General features: G+C 45.6%; 1 protein-coding gene and 1 long non-coding RNA gene across 3 annotated transcripts in view; one reads left to right on the top strand and one right to left on the bottom strand.

Annotated features, from left to right (window-relative positions):
- gabrb1 (gamma-aminobutyric acid type A receptor subunit beta1) overlaps positions 1-14,576 on the bottom strand; it is a 30,601-nt gene extending 16,025 nt beyond the window's left edge. Inside the window, exons 1-3 of one of the 2 annotated variants that reach the window (XM_059566421.1) lie at positions 14,056-14,576; positions 13,632-13,723; positions 13,441-13,508 (exon numbers count right to left, since the gene is read on the bottom strand). In XM_059566421.1, the coding sequence (XP_059422404.1) occupies positions 13,441-13,508; positions 13,632-13,723; positions 14,056-14,159 (264 nt within the window). In that variant the 5' untranslated portion in view covers positions 14,160-14,576. The remainder of the gene's footprint in view (positions 1-13,440; positions 13,509-13,631; positions 13,724-14,055) is intronic. The other variant, XM_059566422.1, reaches the window with a different exon arrangement.
- The window catches only part of LOC132157207 (uncharacterized), a 212,484-nt gene that overhangs the window by 45,713 nt on the left and 151,599 nt on the right, over positions 1-15,172 (top strand). The window lies entirely within an intron of this gene.

Consider the following 15,172-nt stretch of genomic DNA (forward strand, 5'->3'; position numbering starts at 1 on the left):
TCAACGTTCAACCACTTAACATAATGTTTCAAGTAGAAATGTCGAAAGTGAAAAAGTGAAAGTCGTGACATTTGGCAGGTATAGTAACCCATACTCGGAATTGGTGCTCTGCATTTAAACCATCCAAGTGCACACACACAGCAGTGAGAAGTAAACACACCGTGAACACACACCTGGAGCAGTGGGCAGCTATATATCCAGCTACTGTATATATAGCTATATATTTTTTTTGCACTAAAAATCTTTTATCTGAACTGTTTGTTCACTTCACTGATTTGCACTCTATCTGCCATGTGCCTTGCGCTGCTTTATTTAACTGTATTTTTAATTTTATTATGTCTTTTTTACATTCCCTTATTGTATAGTTGTTTCTTATATTTTATATTTGATCTAGATTTTTAGGCTCTACTGTTAATGTTATCTGTATGCACCGGGGGTCTGAGAGTAATGGAATTTCGATTCTCTGTATGTATGTACTGTACATGTGAAAGAATTGACAATAAAGCAGACTTGACTTGACTTGACTTGATCCAGCACCCGGGGAGCAACTGGGAGTTCAGTGCCTTGCTCAAAGGCACTTCAGCCATGGGTATTGAGGGTGGAAGAGAGCGCTGTTCATTCATTTAAAATTTTCTTTGTTCCTGTCCATGTTAACATTATTTCTGTGATCAAAACAGGACAGTTCCATCTCCCGCTGTTCTAGGTTCAACTAAAAAGCATGAAATCGGTGCTGAATGCCGTGTGCAGTTTATTTCCCTAAAGTTTAAAGATAAAAACTGTGTAAAAAATATAGCATAACAAATTAAAGAGACTATCTGTCCTGCTGTGGCTAAAAATAAAATATTGCAAATACATTATACCCGACTGAATAAATGTTTTATAAGCTATTTAATTTCTCTAATTTTCCTTTATTATAAACATTTGAATAGTTAAATAGGTCTAGATATATATTCTTGTGTTCTAAGGTAATAACAGTTTAGCACAAGGCGTTGTTTGCTGCAATGCAGTAAAATGTTATCCTATCAATATTAACCCAGGGAATATGCAACATTTTTCATTAAACATATAAAAGGAACAGCAGTGATTATTAAAAATGTAAATAATTTTGATGAATTAGTATTCTCCATATGTGTGATGTACTAAAAGCACTTCAGATGTTTCAGCTGCCCTAAAGGGGTGCAGGTAGGTCCTGTCGTAGCACTACTGCTCCTCCACACTGATTTGTACTGCAAAGTTTCTGTTAAGATGCTTCTCACAGATCACACGCACATCATCCAGCATAGTTTGCAGATTTAAAACTTCCTATGCAATCACTTCATTACATGTCTTTGGGGAAAAAAATGTCCTTAAACATTTTTTATTCTGAGATGATATATTGCATCAATTCCATGAACCTTTAACTCAATTTTGGAAATGCTACTGAGATCTTGTTAAATATTACAAGTGACAAGAACTTTGGGATCCTTCAGGAGGGAGAGATGATACATGCAGTTTTGCTCACATTTAATGTTAGGAATAATATTTTTGACATACACTACCATTTAAAAGACTGGGATCGTTACGATTTTGTAATGTTTTTGAAAGAAGTCTCATACAGTATGTTCACCAAGACTGCATTTATCTGATCACAAATACAGAACAAACAGTAATATCATTAAATATTATTACAATTTAAAATATGTCTATTTTACCATATTTTAATAATGATGTAAATTGTATTTATTCCTGTGATGCAAAGCTGAATTTTCGTCAGGCATTACTCTGGTTTTCAATGTCAAATGATTCTTCAGAAATCATTCAAATATGCTGATTTTCTGCTAAAAAAACATTGCTTATTATCAGTGTTGAAACTAGTTGCACTGCTTAATATTTTTTTGTGGAAGTTGTGATTTTTTTTGAACAATTAAAAGAACATCATATATCACATAAATAATAACAGGTTGTGATATTACGAACATATCATCTTTTTTAGAAGTTTTGAGTTCAGTAAGTTACAATATTATATTAAAAGATCAAGGAAATGATATTCCTCATAATATCACCCCTTTATTTATGAATAAAACGTACTCGGTTACTAAACGTAACCTCGGTTCTCTCTAGAAGAGCGAACGAGTACTGCGTCTTAGCTAAGACGCTACGGGAAAAGTCTCTTTTCACGAAATACTGAAGCAAAAAATTATCCTTAATTTTGTATTTTTGTAAAGCGCATTTGCAGCAGTACACAGCCATAGGCGAGACGGCTCGTTCGCTCATTGGCTTGTTCTGCGGCAACTGCACAGCCTATCGAGCGCGGGCTGATGCAACATCAGACCAATAAGGGCGCTTCGCGCCCTTCTTGCCACTTCCCGCCGAAACGGGTGTGGCCCAACCTATAAAAGGAGCTCGAAAAGGCTGACTCACCTGATTTATTTCATCGCCGAAGCGAACCAGAGTGAATCGTACGCACGGCAGAGAACGCAGTACTCGTTCGCTCTTCTAGAGAGAACCGAGGTTACGTTTAGTAACCGAGTACGTTCTCTTACGAGAGCTCTCTCGTACTGCGTCTTAGCTAAGACGCTACGGGAACCCGATGTAAAACGCCGTGCGCGCAGGGATCACACACCGATAAACCTGAAGCAACGCCCAGGATTTACAGTGCACAGTCACCTGAGGGACTCACAGAGAGTCCGGGACAGAAAAAAGGGGGAAAAACCCTCCGTCCCATATCTAGCAGCATCCGTAGATGCGGCAATATGACATCACACAGCCGAGGCAAGGCCTGACCAATGTGGCAATGCGGGTCTTACGCAATACTGCCCATATAACAGTCGGCAGCGCCTAGCGCTCATGAATTCAGAATTCCCCTCAGGGCCCTGATTCTTCTATACCGACAGCAGCCTTGCTTGCAAGGCGGGAACCTCCAGGTTATAGAACCTGATAAATGTAGACGGCGATACATATATATATCCTGCAAGGAGATACCAGTAGACCACGCCCACGACGAGGCGACGCCTCTTGTGGAGTGTGCTCTGACGCCCAACGGGCACTGAAGGCCCCTGGAAGCGTAAGCTAACGCTATGGCGTCAACTATCCATCTGGATAGAGTCTGTCTCGAAACAGCCATTCCCTTGGAACGTCCACCGAACGAGACAAATAGCTGCTCCGTCTGCCGAGAGGCAGCAGAGCAAGACACATAAGCTCTTAAAACCCTGACAGGGCAAAGAAGACTCGAGTCTCCATCCTCCCCTGACACCGGCAGGGCAGACAGGGCAATAACCTGAGCCCGAAACGGTGTGTTGAGGGATTTCGGCACATAACCGTGCCTAGGTTTGAGTATGACCCTTGAGTCATTGGGCCCAAACTCCAAGCACGACTGGCTCACCGAGAGCGCGTGCAAATCACCCACACGCTTCACAGAAGCGAGAGCCAACAAGAATACTGTCTTGAACGACAGATGCTGAAGGCTAACCGATTGGATAGGCTCAAAAGGGGGACCCTTCAAGGCCTCCAAAACCGCCGCGAGGTCCCACATAGGGACTGACGGATGTCTGGGAGGATTCAGCCTCCTAGCTCCTCTGAGGAACCGGATGACTAAATCGTTCCTTCCTATTGACTGACCGGACGCCGTTTCAGAAAACGCCGCGATGGCCGCCACATAAACTTTGAGCGTGGATGGGGCTCTGCCCTTATCCAACAGCTCCTGTAGGAAGGAGAGGACCTCCGTCACCTCACAACTAAGGGGTGAATAACCTCGAGCTGTGCACCAGCTGGAGAACACCGACCACTTCGAGGCATACAGACGTCGTGTCGACGGAGCTCTAGCCTGAGTGATGGTATTTAGCACTCCCCCTGCGAGATCAGCGGGTAACCGTTGAGTGCCCATACATGGAGGGACCACAACTCCGGTCAAATCGGTGCCAAATCGAGCCCCTGGCCTGCGAGAGGAGATCTCTCCTCAACGGTACCGGCCATGGGGCGACATCTGCTAATTGCATCAAATCTGGGAACCATGGATGGTTCTTCCAAAGAGGTGCCACAAGCAGTATTGAACATCTCGTTTCTCTCACCCGTTCTATCACCTGCGGAAGGAGGGAGACGGGAGGGAACGCATAAAGCGGGCAGCACGGCCATTTCCGTGACAGCGCGCTTTCGTTCTTGGAAAAGAATGTGGGGCAGTGAGCGTTTCCGTGGGACGCAAAGAGGTCCACCTCCGCCATGCCAAATCTCTCCCACAACAGCCGAACTGTTTGCGGGTGTAGAGACCATTCTCCCGTAGGGACATTGCCTCTGGACAGCCTGTCTGGACCCAGATTCTGCAGTCCAGGCACATGCACCGCTCTCAGCGAGCGCACGTTGCGTTGAGCCCAAATCAGGAGGCGTTCCGTCAGCCTGTACAGGTTTCGGGACCCGAGACCGCCCTGGCGATTTATGTAGGACACCATGGACATGTTGTCCGAACGGACTACGACGTGGTGATCCTTGATATGGGGACAAAAGCGCGTCAGCGCATTCTCCACTGCCAGCATTTCCAGGCAGTTGATATGATGGAGCTTTTCCCGTTCTGACCATAGGCCAAAGGACGGTCTGCCTTCGAGCAGCGCTCCCCATCCCGAAGTGGAGGCGTCCGTCGACACCATTTTCACACTCGGGGAAGTCCCCAGGCTTACACCTGATCGGTACCAGCCGTTCGCTGTCCAAGGTGCTAGAGCCGCAACACAGCTCTGATCGACCTTGAAATGCAGCCGGCCAGACGCCCACGCTCTGCGCGGCACCCGAGCCTTCAGCCAGAACTGCAGGGGGCGCATGCGGAGCAGGCCCAGCCGCAGAACCGGAGATGCTGAGGCCATGAAACCCAGCATCTTTTGACAGTGTTTGAGCGACACAGTCGCGCCACAGCGGAAAGAACTCGCTGCACGCTGAATGCCCATCGCGCGCTGTGGTGACAGCCGCGCCGTCATGGAACACGAGTTCAGAACTATACCCAGAAACAGGATCGTCTGACGGGTTCAGCGAACTCTTCACCCAATTGACACTGAGGCCGAGCTTCTCGAGGTGATCGAGTAAAACGGCTCTGTGGTCCATGAGCTCCGCTCATGATCGGGCCAGAACCAGCCAGTCGTCCAAATAATTCAGCACTCGTGTGCCTCTGAGTCTAAGAGGAGCGAGCGCTGCATCCATGCACCTCGTAAGCGTACGAGGAGCTACGGACAAGCCGAATGGCAGGACTGCAAACTGGTATGCCTGGCCCTCGAAGGCGAATCTCAAATATCGCCTGTGGTTTGACGCTATCTGTATTTGAAAATACGCGTCCTTCAGATCTATTGACATGAACCAGTCCCCTCTGCGAATCTGCGCGAGGAGCTTCCTGGTCGTGAACATTTTGAAACTGTGTTTCATCAATGCCTGTTCAGCTGTCTTAGATCCAGTATGGGCCGGAGACCCCCGTCTCTCTTGGGCACCAGAAAGTATCTGCTGTACAGCCCCCCCTCGCTTTGAGACACAGGCTCTACAGCCCCTTTGCTCAACAGTTTTGATATTTCGGCCCGAAGTATGTGTGCTACTTCTGTTTTGACCGTAGTTTCGACGCGCGCTGAAAAGCACGGTGGGCGTCGAGAAAACTGTAGCGAGTAGCCTCTCTTTATAATGCCTAGCACCCAATCCGAAACCCCTGGAAGCACTGACCATGCATCTGCATGAATGGCTAAGGGCTGGATGCGAAACGCGCTCTGTTGACTGGGCAACGGCGGCGCTCGAGTGTGCTGCGCATCTGAGGCGGGGAGCGCGCTGATCACAGCGGGCAGATCGCTCTTCCTCGACCCCGTTCCGGCGCTTAACCGACTGGAGGGAGGCTGAGCGGGTCCCGTGGGACTCGATATATCTGCGAGTAACCGTGGGCTGCATGTGTGCACTTTTACCACTTTCAACTCGCTGTCTGCCTGTGCAGAATGTACGTGCACGGGTCTCATTTTTACAGAAGCCCCGCGCCGTATGTGACATAGTGTATGTGGGCACTGGGAAGTGGGCACGTTTACTATGCGGCGCGCTCGACCGATCTGTGTCGATCTTATGTGCGCTAGCCCTGTGTGCAGGGCTGTGCTTACATGTGGAGATGGGCACTGGGTAGTGGGCATCGTCACTGCATTTATAGCACCATCGGCCGTGGCCGGACGAGCATGCACGGGTTTCGTTTTTACAGAAACCACATGACGTGTGTGACATAGTAATTGTGGGCACTGAGGGGTGGGCACGTTTACTATGCAGTGTGCGCGACCGACTTGAGTCGACATTATGGGCGCAGGCCCTGTGTGCAGGGCTATGCTTACATGTGGAGATGGGCACTGAGGAGTGGGCATCGTCCCTACATTTATAGCACCATCGGCCGTGGCCGGACGAACGTGCACGGGTTTCGTTTTTACAGAAACCACATGACGCGTGTGACATAGTGATTGTGGGCACTGAGGAGTGGGCACGTCTACTATGTAGTGCGCGTGATCGACTTGAGTCGCTTTTATAGGCGCGAGCCCTGTGTGAAGGGCTGTGCTTATATGCGGAGATGGGCACTGAGCAGTGGGCATCGTCACTACATTTATAGCACCATCGGCCGTGGCCGGGACACCAGAAATTACACCTTTTTCGGGAAATATCTGGGTAGCCGTGATAACGGTTTTCGTGTGCAGGCAAGCGGGCAACCGTACAGGCTTGCGCATTGCAAACAACGCTGAAACAGTCACAATCTCTGGAAACTGAAACAGCGGCGCGCTTCGGTGACAGCCCGGCCGCAGCGGAACTCGTACACCGGCGCTTCGATGAAGCAGCCATCGTGTGTAGTGCCGACGCAGCGTCATGCAGCATGCGTAGATGGCTTTCCCAGGATGGCTTCGGGGCTCCCGGCCTCACCGTAATCCTCTGCCGCGGTCCCCGCGGCGCGGGGCGACGTCCAGTAGAGCGAGAACGGGGGTCTCGAGCTGCGTTGCTGAAGCTGTTGTGATAACGGCTTTTGTGTGCAGGCAAGCGGGCAACTGTGCAGGCTTGCGCATTGCAGAAAACGCTGAGACAGTCACAACTCCTGGAACTGAAACAGCGGCGCGCTTGGGTGAGAGCTCAGCCACAGCGGAACTCGTACACCTGCGCTTCGATGAAGCAGTCATCGTTAGTAGTGCCGACGCAGCGTCACACAGGAGGCTTTAGATGGCAACACCGCTTTTGCCGCCGTCCAGCAGAGGGCGGACAAAGGTGCGTCGCTATCGCCTGTTCCACCGGCGGAAGTGAGTGGTAGTTCCTGTTTTTAGCATCATCAGTGTGGAGAATGCTAGTGAGACAGACGAACGAGTTCGTGCTGAATATGGAGCGTTCCAAGCCTTCGCCACCTCTTCGTGAAGCTCAGGAAGAAATGAGGCGGGCTTTGAGAAGTACGCTCATCCGAAAGGGAAATACCATCCAGCCGGGAACGAGAGGGGGGGGCGCTGGTGCAAACCACTCGCGGCCGAGACACATCGCGGCCAACACGAGCATTCGCCCCGGCTCCTTCTCGATGTCAGCTCGTCTGCTGGGCTTCTGAGCAGAAGGCGCGAGATCCTCGGAGCTCGCCCAGCCATCACTGCCCGAAGCCAGCAGAGAGCGCGTGTCCTCTTCCCCCGACGCGGCCCTGAGATCGACTTCCTCGGACGACGCGCCGGCAAACAGCGGGCGCTGCCCACCGGGAAGCGATGCAGGGGGGGGGCCGGTGAAGCAGGGCGAACCGGCGAGCTCGGTTGAGCTGAAGACGGTTCCGGAATCCGCTGGAAGCGATGCTTTTACGGCGCTTCAGCGCAGCGGAGAATGCAGGCTCAGAGAAAAAGGCCAGGCGAGTCCTCAGAGTCACCATGGCAACAGCTCGCAGTGGGGGCATCCGCCGTCAGCGAGCGAGCGCTGCGTGATCTTCACCCAGGCAGGAGACACAGATGACGTACCGGTCTCCCTCGCTGAGTGGGGCTCTGACGAGCCGCAGGAAGGCATCTTAAAAAAGACGCGAGCTCTTTTACGAGTGTGTGTCGCAGGGCGAACACACACACACACATAAAGAACAGCTTGTATATAACAGGATTGAAAGGATATAGGCGCCGGATAGCGCAGCAGGAACGGCAATGGAAGGCGGCGATGCCAGCAGCTTCAGAATGGCTCGTCCTGCTGATGTGCTTTCTCAGACGGCGCTTGCTTCCTCCGTGATCCAGCGATGCGTGAGCTTCGCTGAAGAGATGAAAAATCAGGTGAGTCAGCCTTTTCGAGCTCCTTTTATAGGTTGGGCCACACCCGTTTCGGCGGGAAGTGGCAAGAAGGGCGCGAAGCGCCCTTATTGGTCTGATGTTGCATCAGCCCGCGCTCGATAGGCTGTGCAGTTGCCGCAGAACAAGCCAATGAGCGAACGAGCCGTCTCGCCTATGGCTGTGTACTGCTGCAAATGCGCTTTACAAAAATACAAAATTAAGGATAATTTTTTGCTTCAGTATTTCGTGAAAAGAGACTTTTCCCGTAGCGTCTTAGCTAAGACGCAGTACGAGAGAGCTCTCGTAAGAGAACACATAACTGCTCTTCAGACAGGAAGGGTGAAGCCCCATGAAGATGACAACATTTGAGTGTATTTATGTGAGTGCCGCAGAAAACAGAAGACTAAAAGAGAGAAAGGATGCATGGGTGTGCCTCAGGTTCGCTTAGGACAAATGCCTCCTTCAGCTTCTATTATTAGAAGCAGCTGTTGCCCATGACAACTGCTTAAAATTATCACTCCAGCAGCTCAACTTCTTCACAGAGCACCCTGACAGATACACACACAAACACAAATACAAATGCTAAAGGAAACACACCTCACATCACACACCTGTACACACAATGGAGGCCATACTTATGGTAACACAGCCCTATCTAACAGTGCGGTCTAAAATGAACTCATTTCACTGTGCCCATCACACATCAGAGGAACAGAAGAATAGAGGCTGAGAGGGATCCTCACTTGAGAGGAACACAACAGGATTAAAAGAACAAAAACTGAAAAAAGAAAAATAAGGAAAAAAGAGAGACTCATTGAGACTGAGGACAAGGACAGCTGTAGAGGAAATCACTGCAAAACAATCTGCTTTGGTTTGGTGCAGGTTGCTGCAGAATTAAAGACAATGTGAATCCAGACTCTGTTTATTTAGGCAACTGCTTTTTATTAATTGAACAGCATACTTAAAACCATTTTCACACAGAAATTGCTATTAAAGGTCATAAATAATGACAAAGTAATGACAAATAGCACACTGAATTAAACGTGAACGTTTTAAGTAGATTTTAAGACTGAAATAGTGTTTTACTGTAAAATGTACTCCAATAATGAATTTTTATTTACTTTGAAAAACCCCTTTTTTTAAAGTGTAGGAATTGATACGGGTAGGCTGAGGCCTAAGGGTTAGAGAGTCTGACTTGTGACCGAAGGTCGCAGGTTCGAGTCTCAGTGCCTGCAGGAGTTGTAGATGGGGGGAGTGAATGAAAAGCGCTCTCTTCCACCCTCACTACCCATGCCCTTGTGCCCTTGAACCTCCAACTGCTCCCTGGGCACTGGAGCAAATAGCTGCCCACTGCTCTGGGTGTGTGTTCCGTACTCACTGTGTGTGTGTCCTTGGATGGGTCAAATGTCATGACTTTCACATTCACATATGTATCAATTCAAAAACTTGAATGTAAATGCAATATGGTGAAAAAAAGTAATGTATGCTGATATGTGATTGCATTAACACAGCCCTAACTAGAAAGAAGCTAGACCAAATGCAAATAAATCAGGTAATTTGGTTATTGGATATTGCTTAATAAGTCATTTGGATATTGGTTAACAGTATCCACCCAGCTAACTAAAAAATGCTCTTAGAACTCTGGCTATCGTTCTGGCAAGTGTCTCAGATCTTCTTCCATTAATGTTGATGGAAAGTTTGTTCAGAGTTATCTGGTCTTTAACCTGTTAGCCAGCACTTATGGGACTCACAGCTGAAAGTACTCTAGCTTGCTTATAATTGTAACAGTTTCCTACTTCAGTGTGTTACAAACATACTTTTGGTGTCTTTGGAAAGAAGAATGTTTTGCTCAAACCTTAAATTTCTTTGTGACTGAAGACAGAAAGACATGAACATCTTGGATGACATAGGGGTGACTAAATTATCAGAAATATTTTATTCTGGAAGTGAACTAATCCTGTAACCAAGGAAAAATAACATTTTCATAACTTAAAGGGAATGTTAGCTCAATGTTCTTAGAGCATATTTTTGTTTGCTAACCATTAGCTTGCATCATCTAAGTGACGTCAGAAGATGAAACTGTTATAATTGTTGTTATAAATAATCATTTTTTTCTTATATACACTGATTAATCATTTACAATAAGTCCTAGAATCTGAACAACGAAAGTAAAAGTGAAGTCTACTTTGCTGAAGTCCACACCAGCTGTTAATAAAAGCATCAGCATCACACTGCAGCCAAGAGTCCACTTCTCACATCAAGCATCTTTTACTGCAAACTTAACATGTATCCTCACACTGCAGTCACGACGTGGTGAGCAAGAGCAACTGAGGTAACCAGCAGTGTACATTAACAATCAATGCAGGAGCGTAAAAGAGCTGGCTATGAAGCTTTGACAGCACTGAGAACAGCTGACCTTCTGCAATATTCTAATGGGAGCTGCAGTAGATTGTCTCTTAGTTTAAAGCAGTTTCTAAATTGGCTATTTAAATTCAGCTTTTTCCCACTTCTCCGCCAAATCACCTTTCTGTTCTTGTGATAAGGATTGCAGTGCTCTCTTAACCTGTGATTTTCTGTGCTATGAAAAGCAAAGAAAAAGAAAACACATCTGTCAATATCTGATGCTTCAATCATGAAGTGTTATAAAAATCATGTCGAAGTGTATGCGTGTCTTCATTTCAAGCAAACAAACAGGAGAAAATTGGATGAGAGATATTGCAGCGAGGCAAATAGAGTTTAATATCTGATTTTCTAAAATCACTCGGGATGCACTGAGCTTAAAATTCTGGCCGATAGCAATGAGCTGATAATTATTTTCATTTATTAGATGATAACCAATAAATCACTGTTATTAAATTTTTATGCTTATTTGCTTTCAATTAAAAACAAATTAGAGTTTTAAATGGTACATGAATTCAGGCATCAAATTATAATATTCCGGAAAAATAATATGGTACACTGGAAAAGTGTTAACCTGAAATTTCTATTTCTACCTGACTGAGCCTTGAAAATTGTTTTGTAGGTGTATTTATGTTGATCAAGCGATTTTGAATCACATTTTTTTTCAGCCTACCTCTCTAAAATCACAACAAATTGTTGAAAGCTACACCTTTTTGTCTCTGCAGCTACTCCACAAAAATGACAGCAACTACAGGTACCTCACAAAACTTGACTTTTGCTCATATCACATTCAAAAACATCTAAATCAATTCTTGTGAAATTCACCACTGCATAAAAAGCAATCATAAGAAACTGATGAAATAAAGATCTTCAAAACACTTTAAGATACACAAGTTATTTGATTCCTTCTGCCCTTTCAACGGTGAATGCAATCAACTCTACATTATAACTCCACAATAACATTTGGGATGGTTTCTAGTCTAATTTTGCCATAACTGACATAAACAGCTCCAGGTGGTATTCCTATATACTGTACATATATTCTGACTATTTTAGATTTTATTTAAATGCATATTTTAAGAGAAACAGAATTTCTAGGCACAGTGAGTCCTGAAGCAGCTGCAAACGCTAAGTATCTCTCTGCCGCGCCTCACTAACTCCCACCCTCATGTGTCCTCCCTGAAAGGCCTCCCACTTGCTAAAATAATTAATGTATGACAAACCACCACAGAAATGGATTTTGTTCAGGCCCACTATCCATAATTCACAAAAAAAAGCTTTTTCCAGGGTGGCCAAAGTGACACCTTGTCATAACAAAAGTGACAACCTCAACCTTAGACCTGAAGTATCCTAGAAAACCCCCAGACTGCATCAGCCTTCAGAGTGGCTTCGCCTGAAGTTTATTTCAGAACACATTTTACTGTTATTCTACTACTCTCTTATCATTTTGAAAAGAAAATTATCTGCATTAATCTCCAGTTCAGGACGATCATCTGAGAGATAAAAAAGAGCTCACATGTCCTCTGTAGAAGTTGTTCTCAAACAGGGGACTGGGGCCCACTGTGAGCCTTCAGAAATTCCCAAGAGGTCACAGGATTAATTAATCACATTATATAAAAAATGAATTCACAAAGAAATCAATATGTAGATTGAAATCATATTTATTTCCCCCCCCCCCTCTCTCTCTCTCTCTCTCTCTCTCTCTCTCTCTCTCTATATATATATATATATATATATATATATATATATATATATTTAAATCGAAGAGCATACGGAAGTAGAATCTTTGCTCTTATGTCTTCTTCTGAAAGATTTATTGTGGTTAATTATTTTTATCAACACTCCTAGGGCTAGAGTTACTAACAGATTGTGCCAGTGCACTCTCTTGCTCTTTTGCTGTTAAAAACTAAAGACATGCAATGAAACATTAGCAATGAAAAGGCTATCCTTACTGCATATGCATTTGTACAAGCTTCTCTTTCAGATACAGAATTTATGGGAGGAGAGTATTAATGAATCCTGCAAGGTTAAAAGAATGTTGCAAGATTTGCAGTAGTCAGTTTACTTGTATTTGCACCATTATTTAACACCCCCCCCCCCTCCCCACCCCCAAACTAATTTTAAACCATTTTGCACCTGTTGGTGATAGTAATTACCCATCACTTGAGTTTCATCGGCTCTGTTTGTTTGTGAACCAACAATAATTTGCTTTGCTCTTGGAAGATTGTTTGAATATTGTTTCCTTTGAATATTGAGCAAAGAGCTCAAAAAGGTTAAGAAATGCTGCTCTATATACAGCATTCTCACTGGACATGGGCCAATAAATTTAAGCTAATTACACATCCTACAAACCATTGACCATCATGACCATCTTCATCAAAATCATCTTTACTTCCATTTCAGAGAGGCATTAAAATCACTGTTGTGTTTTAGCATCAACCTACTCCAACCTGTGGGTGTGCATATATGGAGTCTTGTGTGCATGTTCCTTACAAAATTGCTTATTTTGTACTTCTATGCTGAGTCAGAGTAAAGGCTTAAGACAGTTCAGTTCCAATGCCAAAACAATCATAATGCAAAATGAACACAATGTCTCTCTAATCTCACAGTCAGCTGTGTTTGTGTGTATGTGAGCAGGAGAGAAAACAGTAGCCTGTAGCTCTTTCCTAAGTGGACTACAACAACAGACTCTAGTCTATTCTCCCACTTTATTCATCACTGCAGTCTTAATAGGTTTTGTTGACAGAGATGTCCCCTTCCTTAATAGCCCAGTAAGCCCACCATCTATTAAAACAATCAGAGTAGCCTGTAGACTCACCATGTTCACTTCCGACACCATGTCGATACTGGCGATGTCAATACTCATAACAACATCAACTGGAGGACCTGCAAAGCAAACAGACACCACAATCTCTCCAACATGGCCTGATGACAGTCAATGATCCATCAAAAGGGTCACATCCATCAGTGAGAATGGAGAAGTGTTTTAAATCAATATAACGCCTTTACCTCCGAAGTCAGGCCTGAGGCGGATGTCGTAGCCTTTGAGTAGTTTATCCACAGTGACTTTGACATATGACATGTTGCTTGGTTCGTTTACACTGTGGAAGAGTAGTGTGATATCTGAGAAACTGTGATTTAAAGAAACCAGGACATCGAGAATAGCCAGTGCAGTGATGGTTTCAACTGTCTCCAAGGCTGGCAAACCTGGTCTTAGCTGGTCTACCAGCCAGGTCAAGCTGGTCTACCTAGTTCCTCAGCCTAGCCATGCTCATACTCATCTGGCTTTCAGATGAAAAGTGCCCAAACCTCTCTGAAACCAGCCAATAGGCTGGGGGACCAGCTAAACCCAGCAAACCATCTTAGGATGGTTTAACATGGCTCCGAAGAGAATGCAGGCAGACTGATAACACACAAGCACGTTATTTCTTACCTGTGCGCTGTCGGACTACGACCCACCGTCAAAACCACGAGCAAAAGGAGACACAAGATCCCCGCGCGCCAGTGATCCCGAGCTATCAGCATCCCTCTCATCATGGACCGAGAAGCAGCAGCCCAAACTTAGTCTGAAGAAGCGCTCCAGAAAATTCAACCACGCTGTAACGCATGCGCGACGACGAGACCAACATCAATATAGTACAAACAAACAAAACAAAAAAAAAACTCTAACGAAGACCAAAGTGGCGCGCGAGGCGTTCCTGCGTCTATCGCGCTCTCCGGTGCTGCTGACGCTGCTGGTGGAGCGGATCAGTATGCTGGTCAGATCCCATCGCCAGCGGGTCACTGGACACGACAGCTCATGAATGGCAGTCCTTCGCGTGTCTTCTTGTTAATATCGAGGAGCTAGACGTGCTGTCGCGCTGAGATTATGCGCCTAGCCCTTCCGAGCGCCTAAAACAACTCAGTCTGAGGGAGACGGGGCTGAGTACGTAATTCCTGCTGGAGGAGGTGTGTGCACCTGACTCAAGAGCTTTTTCGCGCCATCTTTCAATTTGCAGGGTATCACGCGGCCGAGACAGTGTGAATTATTTTTAAAAGACTCGGAAAACGCATTAAAACAGCGGGCACAGCGAAAAAACGCATTAATATCTGGATACCGTGAATAATTAATTGTGCGGCTATACAGACAGGGCGTGTGGCAGCTGATGTGAAGTATAGCGTTATTCTGTTCAAACTGCAGCCAAAACAAATAATTAGTATTTACATCCGTTATCTATTAGCCCATAACCTGAGACCAAACGTCCATTTAGACGTCAAACTAGTTTTCTCTAGTAGACTAGTAGCCTAATGCTGGTTTCAAACACCTTCTTTTAAATAGAATGTAAAATGGTGTTCTGTTTTAGCATCCTGCGGATTTCACTTGAAAGTAGCCTGTTTAATGCAGTGTTATACTGTGACAAATTACTCTAGTTTAAGTCTCTCATTAAGGTTCTGTCAGTTTAATTCACATCTCTGAACAGAACAACAAGAACAAAGTTTCAGAAAAACAAGATATCATGAAAACGTTTAACATGCTTTCAACTGTAGGCGAAGTCGCAACAATTGACAAA

This window comes from Carassius carassius, chromosome 14 (assembly GCF_963082965.1).
Source record: "Carassius carassius chromosome 14, fCarCar2.1, whole genome shotgun sequence".
Classification (NCBI taxonomy): Eukaryota; Metazoa; Chordata; class Actinopteri; order Cypriniformes; family Cyprinidae; genus Carassius; species Carassius carassius.